Source organism: Cervus canadensis, chromosome 5 (assembly GCF_019320065.1).
Source record: "Cervus canadensis isolate Bull #8, Minnesota chromosome 5, ASM1932006v1, whole genome shotgun sequence".
Taxonomy (NCBI): Eukaryota; Metazoa; Chordata; class Mammalia; order Artiodactyla; family Cervidae; genus Cervus; species Cervus canadensis.
This window is the reverse complement of record NC_057390.1, coordinates 69,967,174-69,990,721: the sequence shown is the minus strand read 5'-3', so window position 1 is coordinate 69,990,721 and position 23,548 is coordinate 69,967,174. Positions and strand designations below refer to the sequence as shown.

The 23,548-nt window shown below is 37.3% G+C and overlaps 1 protein-coding gene across 14 annotated transcripts in view; it reads right to left on the bottom strand.

The window, feature by feature from the left end:
• Nucleotides 1–23,548, bottom strand: part of DTNB (dystrobrevin beta) — a 233,742-nt gene that overhangs the window by 185,585 nt on the left and 24,609 nt on the right. For all 14 annotated transcript variants that reach the window (XR_006269517.1, XR_006269516.1, XR_006269518.1 and 11 more), the window contains exons 2-4: nucleotides 19,810–19,877; nucleotides 8,310–8,390; nucleotides 4,730–4,943 (exon numbers count right to left, since the gene is read on the bottom strand). Coding sequence is in view for 11 of the 14 variants with exons in the window: in XM_043469166.1 (XP_043325101.1) it covers nucleotides 4,730–4,943; nucleotides 8,310–8,390; nucleotides 19,810–19,876 (362 nt within the window). In the remaining 3 variants the exon portion in view is untranslated. The remainder of the gene's footprint in view (nucleotides 1–4,729; nucleotides 4,944–8,309; nucleotides 8,391–19,809; nucleotides 19,878–23,548) is intronic.

Below are 23,548 nucleotides of genomic sequence, written 5' to 3'. Positions count from 1 at the left end.
CCAAATTTGCTGACATATTGAGTGCAGCACTTTCACAGCATCATCTTTTAGAATTTGAAATAGCTCAACTGGAATTCCATCACCTCCATTGGCTTTGTTTGTAGTGATGCTTCCTAAGGCCCATTTGACTTCACATTCCAGGATGTCTGGTTCTAGAGTGAGTGATCACACCATCACGATTATCTGGGTCGTGAATATCTTTTTTGTACAGTTCTTCTGTGTATTCTTGCCACCTCTTCTTAATATCTTCTGCTTCTGTTAGGTCCATACCATTTCTGTCCTTTACTGAGCCCATCTTTGCATGAAATGTTCCCTTGATATCTCTAAATGTTCTTGAAGAGATCTCTAGTCTTTCCCATTCTATTATTTTCCTCTATTCCTTTGCACTGATTGCTGAGGAAGGCTTTCTTATCTCTCCTTGCTATTCTTTGGAACTCTGCACTCAAATGGGTATATCCTTCCTTTTCTCCTTTGCTTTCACTTCTCTTTTTTTCACAGCTATTTGTAAGGCCTCCTCAGATAGTCAGTTTGCTTTTTTGCATTTCTTTTTCTTGGGGATGGTCTTGATTCCTGTATAATGTCATAAACCTCAGTCCACAGTTCATCAGGCACTCTGTCTATCAGATCTAGTCCCTTTAATCTATTTCTCACTTCCACTGTATAATCATAAGGGATTTGATTAAGGTCATACCTGAATGGTCTAGTGGATTTCCCCACTTTCTCAATTTAAGTCTGAATTTGGCAATTCAGAGTTCATGACCTGAGCCACAGTCAGCTCCCGGTCTTATTTTTGCTGACTGTACAGAGCTTCTCCATCTCTGGCTGCAAAGAATATAATCAATCTGATTTCGGTGTTGGCCATCTGGTGATGTCCATGTGTAAAGTCTTCTCTTGTGTCATTGGAAGAGGGTGTTTGCTATGACCAGTGCGTTCTCTTGGCAAAACCCTATTAGCCTTTGCCCTGCTTCATTCTGTACTCCAAGGCCAAATTTGCCTGTTACTCCAGGTGTTTCTTGACTTCCTACTTTCACATTCCAGTCCCCTATAATGAAAAGGACATATTTTTTGGTTGTTAGTTCTAAAAGTCTTGTAGGTCTTCATAAAACCGTTCAACTTCAGCTTCTTCAGCGTTACTGGAGTTCATAGACCTTGAAGGCTATTCAAGAGGCAGAAATGAAAGAACTTGGTAACTGACTGAACGCTGGGGCTGACAGAGAAGGAAGACCTATAATGACTCTCAGTTTCAGGTTTAAGGACTGGATGGAGAGCAGGACTACTTAAGCGGAACAAGTTTACACTGCACTGCAAGGGATTTAGTAGTGAACACTGTAGTCAGCACCTTTATATCCAGTGCAACTGTCCCCATGATGAGGCAACAAGGGTTGAGGGTGAGAATTTAACTACCCTCTGTCCTAAAGGCATAAATCCTTTGTTCCAGCTAAAAACAATAAAACAAAACAAAACACCTAACACTTACACACACTGGCCCAAATGTACATTTCCGGAGGGAGACTCCAGTACTTCTGCTTGGTGTTGAAAGAAAACTGGCTCTCTCTGCCTACCTAGGCTTGACCAGAAACATTTAGTAGCTGCTAGCAAGCATTTTCTGAAGCAGAAGGATAAACGTGATAGAAGAGGTGGGCAAAGCCAAGACCACTATAAAGAAATGCAGCCAGGGCCCTGAGGCAACCACGATCCAGGGCTGGCCTGTCTCTGGCTCCTCTGATATATGAGCCTGTGCTCCAGTTACCAGAAAAGCCCATCTGAGTAAGCTTCCTACCGCTTACAGCTGAAGATGTGGAACTATTACAGGGGCTGGAAACAGAAAGAAGGTTAATAAACCACAAACTCTAAATCAGCTCAACTGAAGAAGAGTAAGGAAGGCTTCCGATCCTTCACACTGGGAATTTGGATATCCTTGTTATCAAAGAAAAAAAAAAATGTTGTTTAAAGCACCACCCTTTTGTACCTTTGGACCAGACCATGTTAACTACAGTACTGTAACTGTGGTACCAAGATCTCACAGAGGAAAAACTGAGGCTCACAGGATGTTTCGGCTAGTTCCTCACAGCTTAAATCCTACAAACAGAAGTTTATAATATTATTCTTTGCATTCTATAATGTTTTTAATTGTCACATGTGAAGTATTTTAAATCCTAAGTTTCAAAAAAACTAATTCCTAAGAAAGTATATACACTTAATGGAGAAAGTTTTAGATCCTGTTTGCTCCATATGTTTGTTTTAAGGTCTCACAATTTATTATAATAATCAGAAATAACGTGACCAAAACTTTCACTATGAGTTTGGAGGTGAGGGAATTTAATAACTAAGTAATTGGTACATGCAAATTTTAACACTGAGAAATTATGCAATGAAAAAGTCTGAAAAGATCAATTAAAACAACATGAATTCTACATATCAAAGGAACTCTCCAGCCTAAGTAACACAGTGGCCATTCTATAGAGACTACTCCTTTTTAGACTATTTAACAATAAAATGGGATTCCCTAATAGATCAGTTGGTAAAGAATCCACCTGCAATGCAGAAGACCCTGGTTCGATTCCTGGGTCAGGAAGATCCACTGGAGAAGGGATAGGCTACCCACAGCAGTATTTTGGGCTTCCGTTGTGGCTCAGTTGGTAAAGAATTCACCTGCAATGTGGGAGGCCTGGGTTTCATCTCTGGGTTGGGAAGATCCCCTGGGGAAGGGGAAGGCTACCCACTCCAGTATTCTGGTCTGGAGAATTCCATGAACTGTATAGTCCATGGGGTTGCAAAGAGTCAGACACAACTGAGTGACTTTCACTCACAACAAAAGAATGTCCTGATTTTCAAAAATAAAATTTTGAAAACCAGATCTTTTCTTTTTGTTTTGGTACAAGAAAGCCAATTTCAAGTTTCCAGAGCGCTAACTCAGTAAGCTCGTACCATATAAAGATTCAAGATTAGTAAAGATTTGATGATTTACTCTGATGCCCACGCCCATGCATCAGATATGAGAATTACCAAAGTCACCACTGTCATACTGTTATTCCTCACTCTTCTTAACTCATTCATCTCCTCTCATTTTTCCCAGTTCTCTTCAGTGTGCCCTCTACTGATCTGTCTTCATCTGATTCACTGTCTGTTGTTTTCCTTTGTCTCTTTCTGTGTGTGTCCAGCTTTCTCCTCCTGTGTCCTAGGACACCTCTGTGCCTCTGCCCTTACCTTTGGTCTCCCCATTCTCCCTCTGCTATCTCTTCATTCTCCCTTCTCCTCTAATCTTTAGCCATAGTAGTTAACTTATTTGATATAATTACAGAATCAAAGTTTATCCTCTCTGCCTTGTCATTTTTTTTTTTTTTGCCTTGTCATTTTTAAGTTTTAAGATGGTTTTTATTCCAATACTTTGGCCATCTGATGCGAAGAGCTGACTCATCTGAAAAGACCCTGATGCTGGGAAAGATTTGAGGGCAGGAGGAGAAGGGGACCACAGAGGATGAGATGGTTGGATGGCATCACCGACTCAATGGACATGAGTTTGGATAAACTCCAGCAGTTGGTGATGGACAGGGAGGCCTGGTGTGCTGCAGTTCATGGGGTCACAAAGAGTCGGACACGACTGAGGGATTGAACTGACTGACTGACTGATGGTTTTTATTTCCGACTTTAAAAATACTGTTTCTTACATTGTGTTGCATGGCCCTGAATTGATGCACTCAGCAAGTCAGTGTCATGATAAGGTACTGTTTACTCACCACAGAGCAACAGTTTTTACTAAGGTTTTTGGATCAGAAGAAGCATTCCCTGGACAGTATAAAACTAAACTACTGAATTCACTCATCTAAACTGCTTTAAGAAAATGGCACTAGAATTCTGGGACTCATGTTTTAAGAATTCAAATTTCTTTTTAAAAAATTTTTATTAAATGGATGGAATATCTAATGTGATAACATCTTTAAAATTGTTGTGAATTTAGTGACTGCCTCTGTGTGACCTGGCCTTGACACCTGAATGGCTTTACCATTATAAAGTGTAACAGCATTCTATAAATACCTAAACTTGTTTTTCTACAGAGAAAAAAATGAAGGAGAGGGAATGAACCCATCCAAATCAGATAGCTGACAGTATAGCAGGAATCAGCAACTAAATCCTTAGTTCCCAAAAAATAACCTCAGTGCTTCCATCATTTATGATTTATTTTTTATTCTTTATCATACATTCTCCATAAATACCAATATAACAACTCATTTCTGTTTTACTTTGGGTTATCTTTAGTTTTCTTCTATTGTTTGAAGGTTTAGAGCACAATGTTCTACATTAAAAAAAATTAAAATAGAATCCTAAACATAAATAAAGAGAAAGCAAGATACTATATAGTCCAAGGGCAACTGTTATTTCATCATAAAGAAAAATTAGCTTAGATGTCAGATAGAGAGCCTCATAATCAAATGTACAACTTAGCTATATTTCACTGGATATAGAACATCAATATTAATGTATCTATGCTCTTACCAAACAATATGTCTCAAGTGTTCTGACTCTCCCTAATGTTACAGAGGTTACTATGTGACATGCCACAGGACACTAAGTCATTCTGGCATTCAAGCAGTCTTTAGAAGGGACTTATACTAATTCATTTCCCTATTAACTGTGTCTCTGAATTGACAACCCCTGGTAAGGCAGTGCGAAAGAAGGAAGATTAGGAGAGCAATATTCTTAAGATGGAGTAAGCAGGGAAGGTACTAGCCTGTCATACGCAGCAATCATGAAGTTGAGAAGGAGGCTGATGGACTGCTCCACGCTGATCTGGTGAGTGGAAGGAAGGCGCTTGTTCAGCTGGTAGTAGATGGATGAGATGACGGTCTCGAGGCGGGACACACTGATCTCAGTGCTATGGTCCAGTGTATTAAGGCCATTGTCTCGGAAGGCTTCAATCATGTTCCAGATATCAACGAGATGGACTAGAACACAAAGAGAAGCTGTCAACAACTCAACAGTTTTAATTTATCAGAAAGCTGTAAGAACTTTGTATTTATTTACATTTACTAGAACAGTGAAGGGTAGGGCTTCCCTGGTGGCTCAGCGCCAATGAGGGAGACATGGGGTGGATCCTTGGTCCCGGAGGATACCACATGCTGTGGAGCAACTAAACCAGTGCACCACAGCTACTGAGTGTACTCTAGAGCCCAGGAGTCCCAACTATGAACCCACATGCCACCATTACTGAAGCCCATGCGCCCTAGGGCCCATGCTCCGAACAAGAGAAGCCACCGCAATGAGAAGCCCTTGCACTACAACTAGGGAGTGACCCCTACTCCCTGCAACTAGAGAAAGCCCACGCAGCAATGAGGACCCAACACTGCCATAAATAAATAAATATTTTTTAAAAAGAATAGTGAAGAGTGGCAGAATATGTCACCCCAAAATATGTCACTTTGGCCTATGGATTAGTTTGAGCTAAAGACACTTGAAAAACAGCAGATGCCAGAAAGGACACTCTGACCTCCCCCTTTCTTCCCCAAAGGAGGAATAAAAAGTCCCATGTGAACAATGCCCTCCCTATTTCAGGAGGAAAGAAACATCCTCTTCACCAGAGACAGTGAATTGAGTGTGAGAGAAATCTGTACCTACTTCATTAAAACGACTCTTGCCTTGAGTCTCTCAATATTTTACTTTTCCACAACTGCTACTCTTCGTTCAACTCAGTGTATAAGCACTCAGTCCTACTCACTTCTTTTTTGCCTCCCCTTTGCTGCTTCAAAAATACACAATGCAAAAGGTAACAGAACCTCAAAAAGACAGTCACAAGCTTTGTGGGAGACAGTAACACAATCCTCTTAGCAAGTGACAGAATAAACATATAAAAAGATAAGAACAGTCATAGACAAAGTTTACAACCAATAAAGTAGGCATAATTGACACCATATGAAGTCCTGCCCCAATGACCAGAAAATATGCTTTACTTTCAAGAACAAAAAGAATACACATAAAAATTGACCTTGAAAAAATATTGACCTTACCCTGAGTCATAAAGCTAATCTCAATAAATGTTAAAGGATTAAAGTCATATAAACATTGTTCTCTGGCTAAAATGAAATTAAGTCAGAAATCATTATCAAAAGAAAACTTTTAAAATAAACCTTATCTTTAGAAATGAAGAAACATACTACTAGGAACTTCCTTAATCTGATTAAGGATAGCTACAAAAAACTGCAGCAAACATATTACTTAATAGTAAAATGTTGATACTGGGAATGAGATAAAAACGCCCACTATCATCCTTCCTATTGTATTTCAGATCCTAAACCATATAAATATGCAGTAATTATCAGTACAAACATTGGAAATAAAGAAATGTAACCATTCAAATGACAAAATTATATCCATTAAAAATCATAAAGACTCTATATATTTATCACTAATATTACTATGTGAGTCTAGAATGACTGCTAGATACAAATCAAGATACGAAAATCACTGAATTTCCACGTACCAGTTACAGGTAATGAAATTTTTAAAACCTTTAATAGTATTACAAATCATCAAGAATTTAGGAACAATTCCAATAAAGGATGTTCACCATCTCTACCAAAATACCTATAAATATAACTAGCAGAAATTGAAAATTTAAATAAATGGAGGGATATACCACGTTCATAGAATGAAATCTCAACACTGGAAATACAGCAATTCTCTCCAACTTGGTCAACAGATTCAATGCAATCCCAAGAAAATCCCAAGTGCTATATATTAAAAGGATGAATTTTACTATATGTAAATTAAATTTTTAATTTTATAATTAAAATTATGTTTTGAGTATAAATTAACAGATTCTAAAATTTGTATGAAAATAAATGTAAAAAGGAGTATGTCTCTATAGAACAAAGTAGGGAGACTTGTTCTACCTGATATCCAGAACACACTATAAAGCTATAGCAATGAGGATTGGTACAAGGATAGACAAACAGACCAATAGAACACAAGAGTCCAAAAGCAGATCCTCTCATATATGGACACAGCTATCAACATTCTGGTACATTTCTCCTAATGAATATGAGAAAAAGATTTTTTAGTAATGGAGAAAACAGATGGTCTCTTCAATAAACAGTATAGGGTCAACTGAACATACATATGGAAAAAATTTGATTCCTACTTATACTCTCTACCCACAAAAAAATTTCAGGTGGATTAAAGAATCATATGTGACAACATAAAACTTCTAAAACCATGCATCTTTATATTACTAATGCCATTAGCCTGGCTCAGCCCACACACAGACTACTGTGTTCCAAGAATTATAGGAAGAATTATAAAACTGGTAGTTGCCCTAGGACAGTGGTTTTCAAACTTTCTGACAACCCACAAAAATGTATTTTAATCAAAACACACACTTCCAGATATATAAAAAACATGTTCCAAAAAATACCTTGCTACATAAGCTATATTCTAGTTTTTTGTCCTTCTTTCTCTCCATTACATGCTTTAAATTCTGGCTACAGTCCACCAAAACGGTTTCAGGAACCATTAACAGGTCATAACCCATAATTTGAAAAACAATGCTTTGGGAAATCAGAGAAGAAACATGACTTCAATCTAGGATGGCATGGTAAACTCTTCAAAAGAGAATTTTAAGCTAGAATTTCTGAGTAGGACTTAAAGCAGTGTAGAAGTATTTAGATATAAAGTGATTTATAATAAATGACAAACAAAACCTAGACTAAAACAGATTCTCCCACTCTAAGGCTAATGATCTTTAGATTACACAAAATAGTTTTTCCTTAATACACACACAAACACATATATGAGAAAAGTACAATAATTCTAAATTAGTTCTCTGTACACAAATTAAGAAGAATTTTATATGCCTGTGTATATACATATACACATACATATATTTATTTCATAAGTAGCAATTGTGGAAGCAACTGCTTATAGAAAGGGCTGATTTATGTATAATAAGTTTAATCAAGAAAGTTAATTTTTATTATACCTTTATCAAAATATTAGCTTTTCTTTCCTTCCAGAAACTGATAAATTATATTAATTTTATATAGAACTTTTCACTAAAAACAGTGACAAGGAGAAATCAATTCTCCCATTTAAAGAATTAATTAATCTCAAAGCTAGTTAGCTTACTGAGTTTCTGAAATATTTCGAGGAACACCCAGAATAAATCAAGAAGTTCTTTCTACTATGAAGCTTACATTCTGATAAACATGACAAAAAATAATTCAATTAACATTACAATATGACTAGAAGACAGTAAAATCTTTTATACTATCAAGAGCTCAATCCAGCTATCATAGAAATGAGTAGAAATGACTTACGGTTGCATCGCTTTTGTACAAATCGTAATTTGCAAGCTGTTCTGTAAGTTGATAGTCGTATGACATCAAAATTCTGAGCACCTGAAAAAGGGCAAATAAAAAACCTTCAATTAGATTTACCATTTAATTTCCAGACACTGGGGAAGTGATTCTATTCTATTGTGTTGGCACAGGCTATAGAACATGTCAACTAGACATTCTTTGGCTAAAACACAAGGTGGAGAAGAACGGTTAAGAAACACTTCTGTGTGCCCACTCCATGCCAAGCACGATGCCAGCACTTTTGCCTACATCAGTCTGTCTGCTAGTCTAGGAAAACTCTGAGGGGAGGACCACTCATGATTTGAGTGAATGAATTACATAATCTGCAAAGTGAAAATCAGTGGTAGAGTAGGAAAGACCTCAGCCTAGAGCCAGGAATGCTAAATTCCAGCCCCAGTCTAACCACCAACCATGGACCGTGACAGTGCCCATGTTACGTCCCTTCTTCTCGGCCTCACTGGCCTCATCAGTGAGGCCAGTGAAAAATCAGGGAACTGGACCAGCTTATCTCTAAGGTCCCCTTCCATGTCCAAGGCAGCCTGTGTTTTTCAAGAAAGGGCCATGACAGTATGTCCAGACCACTGTATTTATGTGCTTCTAGCACACTACCCCTCCCTAGCCAAGAGCTAAAGATTATTTCCCGCCACCTGCATGTGAGGACATTGTGACTGCCTCAACAAAGAGAGTGTGGCAGAGGAACACTGCCTGATTTCTGAAGATGGGTGATAAGCCTGGGACAGCCTGCCCCTGCTCTCCCTCTCTGAGGATGCCTGGAACCTGGACATCATTGTTGTAAAGAAGCCCAAACTAGCGGGATGTGGAGAGACCACACAGAGATGCTGGTAGGCAGAGGAACTGAGTCCATCAGCTTCAAGTCAGCAGCAACTGCCAAACACGTAAGTGAGCAAGTCAAATGACCCAGCCTTGAGTCTGAGCCTTCCAACAGAGGCCTCAGACTTCATGCAGCAAAGTCAAGACATCAGCACTGGACGATGTTCTGTTTTCAGACCCAAAAAAGATGTAAAACGAATGGCTGTTCGGGGATAAGTGATATATAGCCATAGTAACTAGAACAAAGCCTAAATTACATGAGGGTATAAATCAAACTTTGTTTTCATTTCAAAATTTGCTGTAAAAGTCTTGTTGAACATTAAGCCCACTTCAGGGAAGTCTGACCTCCAATGTGAGTTTCTTTTTTATTTCATCCATACTGCCTTTGTAAGATCTGGCAGCAACTTTTGACACAATAGATGGAAAGGGAACTGTCATAAATTATCTTCTTCTACCAATATTTACAGTCATCTCTCATTTCTGCTCATTCCACAGTACAGGGGGGGAAAAAAGAAAAAGGAAAGGATTTTTCCAGATTTTTGGTGAACATACCTATTGACCAAAAATTGAAGCAAAGATTTCTTTTAATCTCACTTCAATCAACCTTTACCTTGATGTCACGATTAAAATTATTTTCTTCATCACCTGGCTCTCACAAAATTTCTATCCTTCTATACATACACTATTCAGTCCTATTTTTTAATACACCAGGTATTTTGAAATAGAATTCACCCATTTTAAGTATTCAATTTAGTTGTACAACCATCACCACAGTTTTTAGAAATTTTTCATTATTTCAAAAAGAAACCTCTTCCCCTTATGAGTCACTCTGCTTATTTCTTAATTGGGTTGTTTATCTTTCAACATTGAGTTGTAACAGTCCTTTATATGTTGTAGATAAGAGTCCCTTATGAAATATATGACTTGCAAATTTTTCCTCCCATTCTGTGAGTAGTCATTTCACTTTCTTAGTTATATCCAGTAGAGCACAAAAGTTTTTAACTTTGATTAATCCACTATATCTATTCATTCTTTAGTCACTTGTGCTTTTGGTGTCATACCTGAGAAGGCTTTGCCTAATCTAAGTTCATGAAGATTTATATTAATACCTATACTATTATTTAATTATTACCTACATTAAATTACTACCTAATAATACCTATACTATTATTAAAATGGTTTTTTCTAACAATTTTACAGTTTATCTCTTATATTTAGGTCTATGACATATTTTCGTGGCTTTGCTGGCAGCTCAGCTGGTAAAGAATCCGCCTGCAGGGCAGGAGACACCGGTTCAATTCCTAGGTCAGGAAGGTCCCCTGGAGAAGGGATAAGCTACCCACTCCAGGATTCCTGGGCTTCCCTGGTAGCTCAGATGGCAAAGAATTCACCTGCAATGCACGAGACCCTGGTTCAATTCCTGGGTCAGGAAGATCCCCTGGAGGAGGGCATGGCGACCCACTCTAGTATTCTTGCCTGGAGAATCCCCATGGACAGAGGAGCCTGGCGGAGCCTTGCAAAGAATCGGACACAACAGAGCGACTAAGCACGTGACATATTTTTAGTTAATTTACTATGTGGCATGAGGCAGTGGTTCAAATTCCTTCTTTCACATATAGATACCCACCATTCCCACCACTATTGGTTCAAAAGACTATTCTTTCTTCATTAAATGGTCATGGAATCCTTGTGAAAAATCAAGCAACCACAGGTGTATGGGTTTAATTCTGAACTTTCAATTCTATCCCATTGATGATATGTCTATCTTTATGCTATGATATGTCCTTATGATCATATCCTTATGATATATCTATCCTTATACCAGTACCACACAATCTGGATTATTATGGCTTTTGTATAATAGTTCTCAAATTCAGAAGTGTGAGTCTTCAAAATGTGCTCTTCTCTTTAGAAATTATTTTGGCTATTCTGGGTCCCTTGACTTTTCATATGAATTTTAGGATCAGTCATATCCGTTTCTGTAAAGAAGCCAGTTTTTTATGAGATCTGCAGTGAGTTTATGGATCCATTTAGGGAATATTGCCATCTTAATGATAAATCTTCTGATCCTTTAACACAGGGTATCTTTTCCATTTATTTAGTACTTTCTTAATTTCCTTCAATAATACTTGGTAGTTTTCAAAGTTTTACACTTCTATGTTGAAGTTATTCAGTCTGATTTTCTTCCACTCATTTAGTTTCTATGTTACTGTGCTTGTGCTGTGCTTAATCACTCAGTCATGTCCGACTCTTTGCAACCCTATGGACTGTACTCCGCCAGGCTCCTCTGTCCATGGGGATTCTCCAGGCAAGAATACTGGAGTGGCTCGCCACACCCTCCTCCAGGGGATCTTCCCAACCCAGGGATCGAACCCATGTCTCCCTCATTGCAGGTAGATTCTTTACCATCTGAGCCACCAGGGAAGCCCAGGAATCCTGGAATGTATAGACTATCCCTTCTCCAGGGAACCTTCCCAACCCAGGAATCGAACCAGGGTCTCCTGCATTGCATGCGGATTCTTTACCAGCTGAGCTACCAGGGAAGCCCTTCTACGTTACTACCTCAGCCTAAATATTTTAAGTTGGAACCATTAAACATTAATTATTCAAAACCAAACCAATGATTTTAAGAAAGAATGCTGACAAATGTCCAAGGGCATTTAAGAAATAAACCATCATTAAATCACTGTAATTTTAACTACAGTGTAAATTTACAAAAATTTACAGTGTAAATTTAATTACAGCTAATTTTAATGACTAAACATATATTTCTATGAGAAACACTGAGAAAAAGGATGTTAACAGCTAGGAAAGGAAAGTTCCATCCCCAGCTGATCTAACAAAAGGTTACTAATCTAATTGATCAGACTTTTGCAAGGCATTTATTAGGCCATGTTTGCTAGTGGAGAAGTAACTACAGTAAAAAAAAAAAAAGTCAGTGTATCTGGTATAACTCACTCTCTTCAAACTCTTTCTCTAGTGCAGTTAGGATCAGATTAGTCACCACAAAAGATGAAATAAAGCAGATACCATGCAAGTCCAAAGCTAACTAGTTTCAGAAAACAGAAGACTCCAAATGCTTCAGTTTGCCAGAAATCACTATGTTAAAGTTTCAGGAACCAGTCAAGAGTCAAGTATCACTCTGCTTTCCTTTGCCAGTCTGATCCTTAAAAACATACATCACTCTAAATGCAATAGGGGGAAATGTACAAACAGTAGTGGGGCTTCCCTGGGGGATCAGATGGTAAAGAATCTGCCTGCAATGTAGACCTGGGTTCAATCCCTGGGTTGGGAAGATCCCCTGGAGAAGGGAATGGCTACCCACTCCAGTATTCTTGCCTGGAGAATTCCATGAACAGAGGAGCCTGAAAGGCTACAGTTCACAGGGTCCCAAAGAGTCAGACATGACTGAGCAACTAACGCTTTCACTTCACTTCATAGATAGCAGTGACTATTACAGAATTCAGAAATTCTAAGAATTTCTGGCCAGACTATCATTTCTTAAAAATCTAACAGCAGTCCAAATCCAAAAATAATGTCTAAAGGGATTCCCCAGGTAAGAACACGAGTGGGTTGTCATTTCCATTTCTAGGGCATCTTCCCGACCCAAGGATCGAACCCTGGTCTCCTGCATGCAAGTGGTCTCTTTAGACTGAGCCACCAGGGAAGTCCTATCAATAACCTTAGAACTTCACTAAAATCTTACTATACTAATATTCAACAAATCAGGTACTCTAGCCTCCCATATACTTCCCTTCTTCTAGAGCAGTCCAATCTTCCCTAATCTATATAAGAAGAATCCACATCCACTAAGTATAGCCTTTGCTTTTTTAATACTTCCCCTATGTAGAGTGAAAGTGAAAGTCGCTCAATCGTGTTCAACTCTTTGCGACCCCATGGCCTATACAGTCCATGGAATTCTCCGGACCAGAATACTGAAGCAGGTAGCCTTTCCCTTCTCCAGGGGATCTTCCCAACCCAGGGATCGAACCCAGGTCTCCCACATTGCAGGCAGATTCTTTACCAGCTGAGCCACAAGGGAAGCCCAAGAATACTGGAGTGGGTAGCCTATCCCTTCTCCAGTGGAATCTTCCCAACCCATGAGTCAAACCAGGGTCTCCTGCATTAAATTCCTGATCAGAAAATATGTTAGCTTGGCAAATACAAAATAGAAAAACCCCGAGTGAAGAAGTTTAAATGATTAGAATGTTACTTTGGAAATTCTGAACTAGAAAGGATTCTGTTCAGTTCAGTCACTCAGTCGTGTCTGACTCTTTGAGACCCCATGGACTGCAGCACGCCAGGCTTCCCTGTCCATCACCAACTCCCGGAGGTTGCTCAAACTCATGTCCATCGAGTCAGTGATGCCATCCAATGATGGAGTCCTGGGTCGTCCCCTTCTCCTCCTGCCCTCAATCCTTCCCAGCATCAGGTCTTTTCCAATGAGTCAGTTCTTCGCATCAGATGGCCAAAGTATTTGAGTTTCAGCTTTAGCATCAGTCCTTCCAAAGAATATTCAGGACTGATTTCCTTTAGGATGGACTGGTTGGATCTCCTTGCTGTCCAGGGGACTCTCAAGAGTCTTCTCCAACACCACAGTTCAACAGCATCAATTCTTCAGTGCTCAGCTTTCTTTATAGTCTAACTTTCATATCCATATCCATACATGACTACTGGAAAAATCATAGTTTTGACTAGATAGACCTTTGTTGGCAATGTAAATCTCTGCTTTTTAATATGCTATCTACATTGGTCATAGCTTTTCTTCTAAGGAGCAAGCATCTTTTAATTTCATGGCTGCAGTCACCATCTGCAGTGATTTTGGAGCCCAAAAAAATAAAATCTGTCACTGGTTCCACTGTTTGCCCATCTATTTGCCATGAAGTGATGGGACCAGATATCATGATCTTAGAAAGGGTTACTCTTCATTATTATTCATTTCAAGAATATTTCATTATAAGAAATACAATAAAATGTCATTTTAATATTATACTAATGTCAGACAATGTTTCAAGTTCATCAAGAAATGGTACAGAGAGTCCTAACTAAATATCCAGGCAGAATTCTGGCCCCAGTCAGAAAGCCCAGTGAAAGTCCTAGACAGACAGGAAACCAATCGGACACTGGATACCCAAGAGGTAGAGGAGAAAGATAGGGAAAGGACAGAAAGGATTAACCCTTCTTTGCACATTATGGCTCTACTTTATTAATGAGAAATGGATATGGATGTTCTGTAGTATAATCAAATCCCAAGGAAAGCAAACAGTCAAATGGAAGGGTTTTATCTGTCTGTATCAGAAGCCTACATCAAAATCTCCACAGGAGGAAGCTGGAATCTTCATTCCTAAAAAATAAAATGTTAGTTCACAGCAACACAGGACTATCTAACTCAATTTAAAGGTCTGCCTCATGCATCTCTCAAATTTTATCTCACACTCAACTCCAATCAGTCTGGACTACATGTAATTACCCAAACATGCCAGGGCCTCTCACCTCTGGGCCTCCATAGGCGATAATGTCCCAGCCCTTCCTTCACCACATATGGGGCTGACTCAGCCAGGACATCACTTCCTCCCAGATTTCTTGCTGGACACCACTGGCTTCCCTCAACATGGCTCCTACTGCCCTATCATTCTTGGTTCCCATTTCCAGGAAAACAAGATCCAAGAAGATAGAGACCATGTTACCGTGGTACTATTCATTACGATATGCCCCAAAGTAAGGCATAACAAAACTAACTAAGGCACCTAACCGCTGGTCAGGAGGTCAAACCAGTCCGTCCTAAAAGAAATCAATCCTGAACATTCATTGGAAAGACTGATGCTGAAGCTCCAATACTCTGGCCACCAGATGCAAAGAGCCACCTCACTGGAAAAGACCCTAATGCTGGGGGAGAAGGGGACAACAGAGGATGAGATGGTTAGATGGCATCACCAACTCGATGGACATGAGCTTGAGCAGTCTCCAGGAGATGGTGAAGGACAGGGAAGCCTGGCATGCTGCAGTCCATGGGGTCACAAAGAGTCAGATACAACTGAGCAACTAAACAACAACTAAATATTTACTGAATGAATAAACTACTAAAAATTAGGAAGTTCTGGAATGCCTGGTATAAAAGACTCTGATCTGTTTTTTTCCGAAAAATATAAAGTCAAGTCAAAAGGTTATGTAACTGTAGACACTAGCAAGGAAAGACTGACGGAGGGAGATGATAAAAGTAGTGGAGCAGCCAACTCCTTTTCCTGTATAAACATGTTGATGCTTTTAGCCCTCTTCAAGTATGGCCAAGCATTCCAAAGGTGTTTCAGGAGGCCATAGGATGTGGTGGAGGTGCTCAGTAGACCAATGAGAGGCATGAAGAAATAAATTTACTTTGCTGAGAAAGGAATCTAACTAAGGAGATAAGGAACAGGGAAGGAGAAAGAAGAGGAGAGATTATAAATCTAATAAATGTATAGTAACATTTCAGAGCTATCCAAAATTTTTACAAGTACTTCTAATTAAGAAAAAAATATTTTTCAAAAAAAATATTAGTCTGAATAAGCAACAAATATGAACATGAATGACTTCCTCATTTTTTTCTTGGCAGTCCAATTAGAAACCCTAGGGACCAAAGATGAAGCCAGAGGTCCCAGAAGAGAGGAAGGTACAAATAAAATCAAGATCACTGAAGGGTGACTCTCACAGTTGGTGAATGAGGGGAAAAAATTTTAAAATCCCACAAAGGGAAATGGTAGAGACACATGGCTGATTCCACCAAGATTTAATTTTTTTTTAAATAATGGCAAGCAAGGAAAGTGATAACCAAATAGGCTGCATAAAACAAAAATGGATTATACAGAATAAAAATAAAGTTTAATTTGTGGACTTCAAAAAACACAAGAAGTAGGATCTATTTCATAAAGGAGGTACTCTAAAGCATTCTAATATTCTTACATTACTTTGAACAAAGTTATAAACATTGATAGGATTTGGACTTCATTAATTGATGTTAAAATTTCTGGAGTAACCACAAAAAGAACAGAAAAAGAACATACAACTCACAATTAAGTAGAGGAAAAAAAGTAGAATGGGAAGGAAGGAAGCTCAATTCATCTAAGAAAAGCCAAGGAAAGAGGGAAAAAACAAAACACAACAGAGAAACAACAAAATTGAAGCACAAAATATAATGGAAGAAAAATGAAACATATCAGTATTCATAAGAGCATTCATAATAAAAAAATTTAAAGAATAAAAATAAATATACTGTACTAGGCATGCTAACCAAAAGAAAGCTGGTATAGCTATATTAATATACAACAAATCAGACCTCAAAGCAAAGAAACAATACTATAAAAAGTGTACCTATTTAATAATAAAAATTCAATTTTCTAGGTAGACAGAACATTTTAGTATATATGCATCTAAGAACAAAAGCTTCAAAACACTGACAGTACTACAGGGGGGAAATTTTAAGTCCATGATCAATGCAGAGATTTTCAACATCTTCCAGTAATTAAGATCAAGCAGTCAAATGAGTAAGGATAAAAAGACTTTAATAAAACATAACAAGCTTGATTGAGATAATAGAGAAATCATGTATATTATTTTCAAGCATTCAGGGAATATTCAGAAAAACAAATAACATAAAATATCAAGAAACACAAAGATTCTAAAATCAAGCTAAATATTCTTATAATTAAAAACATCTACTTACTAGATTAAAAGGATACTTCTAAATAATTCATAACAGAAATCAGAAAACACAGAAATCTAATAGTGAAAATAGTATATATCAGAACACTTACCTACAAAAATAGAAAGTCATGAAAAAGTATTCAGTGCTTACATAAGAAAGAAAAAAAATCTGAAAATAAACCTCTACCTATAAAAATATAGAACTGCCTAAAGTAGAAAGAAGAAAATAATAAACCATGTAGTAACATGAAATAATGAGGTAGAAAACAAAGATTCAGGGAGAGGACCAATAAAGCCAAAAGTTTCTTGGAAAAAAAACAATAAAAGTGGCAAAATTCTGGAAAAGGAAAAATAAAATCAGAATCTCTGAATAGGAAGGCCTGGCATCAAATATATTGTAGACTCAACTAGGAAGCTATTATTTTGGTACCAGTTGAGAGACTATCACTTATCATTTTTCTTAGTAATTTTATATCATATACAAATTATAAACTATCAAATTTCTACATAATTTCTCCTTTAATAAGTATTTATTGAGTTGATGGGGCTACCATGATAAATACATGTGATTCTTACTTTCATGGGGTTAAAGTCCAAAAGATAAAATATTAAGCAAAGAGATTTCATGCTCCCAAAGCAGGGAGCATGGGTTCAATCCCTGATCAGGGAACTAAGATCCCACATGAGATGCAGTGCTGTCAAAAAGAAAAAAAAACACCCAAAGAATTAACAAACTAATTTCATCACTGTTTAAAACAGGAAATTTAAAGGTATTGTCTAAAAACAGAAAGGCTTAAGAATACTACTGAGTGGCACAATAATAAAGGTAGCTATGACAAAGAAATCATATTGCCTGCAAATCCTAAAATATTTACTTTTTGGCCCTTTAAGAAAAAGATTGTTGGCTCCAGAATTATGTATGTTAAGAGAGTCAAGGAGAAATATATGTCACTATATCTCAATTTTTTTAAAAGGAGAAATACATTCCTCTCAAGAGAAGCATAGACAAATGATAAAATTCAATACTCATTCATGATTTAAAGAAAATAACAGTAATAACTCTTGGTAAATTAGAACAGAAAAATAGTTCCTTAACCTGATGAAAGGTACAAAACCTGTAACAAATATCATTTTAATAGTGAAATATTACATCCATTCCCACTGAAGTAAAAAATGAGACAAGAATGTCTGCTATCCTCCCCACTCTTAACTATAATATCTGTATAGTCAGTAGGTCATGAAAAAGAGGTATAAGTATTGCAAAAGTGAGTCAAAATGGCCTTTCCTTAAAAATTATACAGTTCTGTAGAATGTACACCACCAAGAATGAACCAGAATGTAAACCATAGGCTTTGGGTTGTTATGATATGCCAATGTAGGTCCATCAGTTGTAATAGATGTTCCACTCTGGTATGAGAGTTGACAGTGGTGGAGGCCATGCATGTGTCAGGGCAAGGCGTGTACATGAGACAGCTCTGTTCCTTCCTCTTAATTTTGCTATGAACCTAAAACTGCTCTGAAAATTAAGTCTTTTTAAAAGGCAATATACATGTAGTTATCTATAATACCTAAGTAGAAGTCTATAAACTAACCATTAAGAGTAATGAAAGAGCAGAGAGAAAGATCATTAGATTCAAAATCGACATACTAAAGTCAACTCAACACCTGGATGACAGGGCCAAGTCATCAGGGTGGCAAACAGTGGTTTCTGCATCCTTAGAAGGTAATTATGCTGGAGATTTGGGGTGATGTTGGAAATAAGAGTGGGGCTTCCCATAGCAGATACCATCACCACCAATGCAATTCTTTCTGTGGAAAAACAGAGGTGACTCTTGCAGTCACACCCACCAAACATCTCCCAAGACCATCCATATTCTTGAGTTTGTTAGACAGAATGGTAATTTATAAGAAGTTTGTGTCAGTGATAACGTTCACTAAGCAATCAACCCAATTCTTTGAAGAATACCCAATTTTTACTTTAAATATCTCCCCAATCATGCTCTCTCACATGCCCATGAGAGTGCATGCCAGATAATTCTTAGTATCAAGAATTATTATTTATTTGGTTTCCATTTTTGTCAGTTTCCCTTTAAAATGAAAACAGTATGAGTGAAGTCAGGGACTGTGTTTTGTTCTCCCCTATATGGCTCAGATGGTAAAGAATCTGTCTGCAATGCAGGAGATACAGGTTCAATCCCTGGGTGGGGAAGATTCCCTGAAGAAAGGAATGGTAACCCACTCCAGTAATCTTGCCTAGAGAATTCCATGGACAGAGAAGCCTGGTGGGCTATGGTCCATGGAGTCACAAAGAGTCAGACATGACTAGGACACGATTAACACATAACCCTAGCACCTGTAATGGTGCCTGGAACATAACAGATTCTCAGTAAATATATTAAAAAGTCAATGAAAAGGTGACCCCTTTGCTGAAGAATATAGGAATATATAAGAATAAATAACAATATATAAGAATGTTTTAACAGAAGATTTTAAAGGGTATATAGTAAAGTTACAGACCAAAGTACATATTCCTGCTTTTACTTCTTCCTATAGCTCTTAAGTGTTGTTCTAACACTTAGTCCTCCCTACACTGGAGTCTTTATCTACAGTAAGGTAATTTATATAATGTATTATTTATCATCACCTGCAAGCTCATGGTAACAATGGAGTTATTACAAGAGGTCTAAATTGACTGGCATGCTTTAAACTCACAGATATTCTAGGTAACATATTTGTCATTATTTACGACCTTGCTTAAGAAAGCAATTCAAGTTAATTCAATTAAAGTAATGCTCTGGCTTGGTGTCCTCCAACTGCATGATTCTTTAACTCCCATTCCTCTCTTTCTAAAATTTGTAACATAAAACTTCTGATTAAAGCTCTGATTTGATCAGGGGGAAAAAAAGACATTCCCACACATTAATACAAACAAGGATTCCAGAAGACTCACGCATTTCTATGAACAGCTGCCTCTTCTCTGCCATGGTCTTCCGCTTGTTCCCACTTTCCTCAATCATCCTAGAGACAGAGAAGAATACAGTCAGCAAATGTGTAAACAAATGTGTAATCTGACAATTCCAAGTGCTTATCAGTCTGCTGTGGAGAGGTACAGGAAACCAAGCTGTATACATACACATTAAAAGGACACCAATAAAAGTAAACTGGAAGCCCAAGGCAGAAAAAGACAAACTGTTGTCCCTTTATTTGACAGCTTCTAAAATACTATAAAGTCAATACTTAAACGAGCTCATACACTTGCTTCTTGTGCTGACAATATGGGGCCATGTCTTATTTTTTTTTCCATGTCTTATTTTTAACCTTATTTTCTCTACAGAGTCCTGGATTAGTCAAGATAACTTCCCCATATTCCTACTGTTTTACACAGATAAACATGTTATTAAAAATAATTTAGATAATAATTATAATGAAAGGCTATAATAATAAAAACATTAAGATAATTAGCTTACACATAAAAGATATAAATAAAATCTTTTATTTTTATATTAAAAAGTACTGAAAGAGGAATTCATGCACAAATTCAAAGAACTCCTAAACATGTCTTTAATCACATGACTTATGCTATGCCAGTCACTTTGTTTAAAAATAAAACTCTTTCCATGCATTATCTCATTTAATTCTCCCAACAATTCTGAGTGCTGGCATTATTACTATCCCATTTTATAGATTAGAAAACAGATATCTAGAAAAGAACACTAACCTGCCCAAGGACACAAAATGCAGAAGCAATAGAGCAAAACTGCAACCCTTTCGTTAAACTTCTTTCACAACTTTTGTTTCTAAATACATTTCAAATCTCTATGCTTAAAAGGCTAGAACACAATAGCCCACTGCATGGACCTTACTGATGTAAAATTTGTGATAATTTCAGCTAAACCCTGCCTTACTCTATGAAGTAAAAAATATCTACAAATAGCATATGCTAAATAATTCCCTAAGCAGATTAAACTACTGTAGATTATGCAGTTATTTACATAACATTCTCAAATGTGCTAGAATCATAAATTAAATGATGACTACACAAATTACATAACCATTAAAACAAAGTGCCTGTGAAAGTTTAGTTATAGCCTAAAGAAAATTTAAAATGTAAATATATTCCTTAACATTCTGCAATTAATATTTTGATCATTAAAACTATCCCTTTCCTAAATCACTGTAATGTACCAAATAGTAAGTGATGGTTACCTGACAATTTGCCCCCAAGAGGAAACAGTTTTAAATAGAAGGAAAGTAAGCAGAAGAAAAAGCAACCAGAAACAGCAAAAAAAAATCTAATGAAATCTAAGTCCTAGAGAAAAAGCAACAGTTGGGACCAGTAGCCTGTAATTATAAAGAAAAAGGGTATTCAAAAACCTCCTCCCTCCTATCCAAAACTTGGTCTCTCACTGTGTAATACAAAGTGTAAACACTAAACACAAATTAAAATAGAGAATCATAATATCCTTTATAAAATATATAATTTATTATATTTCTTCTACTTTTTTCTTTAAATCAATTTTTCCCAAAGTAGAATCTTAAGAATTCCTGGAGATCCCTAAGTTCTTCAGGACAATTTTCTAAATTTTATCTTTATTTCCAGATTAATTTGAAAAAATTAATAAAAACATATTGTACTGCCAATGCCACTTCAGAGCCCACATCTACATGTAAAAATACTACAGCACTGCAAGCAAGAGGTCATGTAAAGCAGGGATAATTAAACTAGAGAAACTATACTACCCTGGACCAGATCTGACCTGTCACCTGTTTTTGCAAATAAAGTTTTATTGGAACACAGCCACACCCATTCATTTATCTATTGTCTATGGATGCTCTCATACTACAAAGGCCGAGTTGAGTGTTTTCAACAAAAAGCATCTGGCACGAAAAGTCTAAAATCTTTACTATCTGGTCCTTTAAGAAAGAGTATGCCAACCCAACCTAAAGCAACAGTAATTAATACTGCACTACTACAAACAACTGGCTCAGTTTGGTTAGCATGTTCCCATGTCACAATGACAACAATCATCCCACATTTCACAAGGGTTTGAGTTTCACTTCCATTATCGTAAGTTTATCCTTGGCAACTGCCTTATTAATTACTTTAAGATTCATTCTTCATTGCTGTATACATTTTAAATTTTGGTAGATATTGCCAAATTGCCCTCCAAAATGCTGTGTCAGTATACATTTACTAATAATCTTCCCCCAGGAAGTTTTAGATATTACTAAGGTAGTCAGCACAAACTGACCTTGTGCATTTGTGCTCAGTCATGTAATCCAATAGACTCTTTGCAATCCAATGGACTGTAGCCTGCCAGGCTCCTCTGTCTGTGGAATTTCCCAGGCAAGAATACTGGAGCAAGTTGCCATTTCTTTCTCCAGAGGATCTTCCCAACCCAGCGATCAAACCCATATCTCCAGCATTGGCAGGTGATTCTTTTTTTAACCACTGAGCCACCTGGGAAGCCCTTACTCTCCCATCAAATTATACACCTGCACGGAATGTGTGCTGGAGTTATCTGAGGTTGGTGAAAGTAAATATCACCAGGTGGACTGGGAAAGAATACAACAGAATCCAAAATACCACCAAACAGCTGGTGAGTTTATCCTTTTTTCCCTCTTGAACCCCTGGCTTGAACTCATCACAGCATGAACCCCTGAACCTAGCACTGTGGGACACACACAGAGGAATCTGGGAAAAACCCTCTAGTTACAGCTTAAAGAGAAGAAAGAAGTCTAAAGCCCATCCAGAGAGAATGGGAGAGACTTCCCAGCACTTTTTTCTTCTCTCTTCTTTTTCTTCATTTTCTCCCACTCCAGCCAGGCAGTGGCAGTATCAATAAAAGCAGCTACGCTGGGAAACTACAGGAGTCAAAAATTTGAAGAAAGACGTATCATCTAATCAGATGGCCTAATCAAAACCCCAGCAGAATTTTTTGTAAACATAGACAGTCCTAAATTTTATATGGAGAACCTAAAGGTACAGGCCAGATAAGAAATTTTGGAAAGGAAGAATAACATTGGAGGCACATACTATTCAATTTTAAGAATTACTAAAAAATTACAGTTATCAAGACAGTATGATATTGACAAAGGGACAAATTCACAGATCAACGAAAGAGAACAGAGTATGGATACAGAGGCACACAGATATGGCCACTTGATTTTTTTTTTAAGATGCAAAAGAAATTCAATGAAAAAGGACAGTCTTGGTGTCAGAAAAACTGGTTATGCTTATGTCAAAAAAATGAACCTTGACCTATACCTCACACCATAAATAAAAATTAATTCAAAACGGAAGACAGACATAAATGTAAAAGTGTAAAGGAAAAAATCTTCATGGTCTGATACATCACTCTAAAAGCACAAAGAACAAAAGAAAACAATAATAACAAACTGGACATCACCAAAATTAAACACTTCTGTTCTATGAAAGAAACCAATAAGAAAACAAAAGCTACACTTTGGGAGAAAAATATCTGCAAATCACAGGTCTGACACAAGACTTATATCCAGAAATACTTGTATGTATTTTTAGAAAAACTCTCAAAACCAAGCCAACATGCAAGAAAAGCTTGTTATTCAATAGAAGCCCCAATACTGACCTTATTTGTTAACTTAGCAGGTGCAATGGAATTGCACCAGCAGGTGCACCTGCTGATATTCTGCCTTTATTCCATTACCCA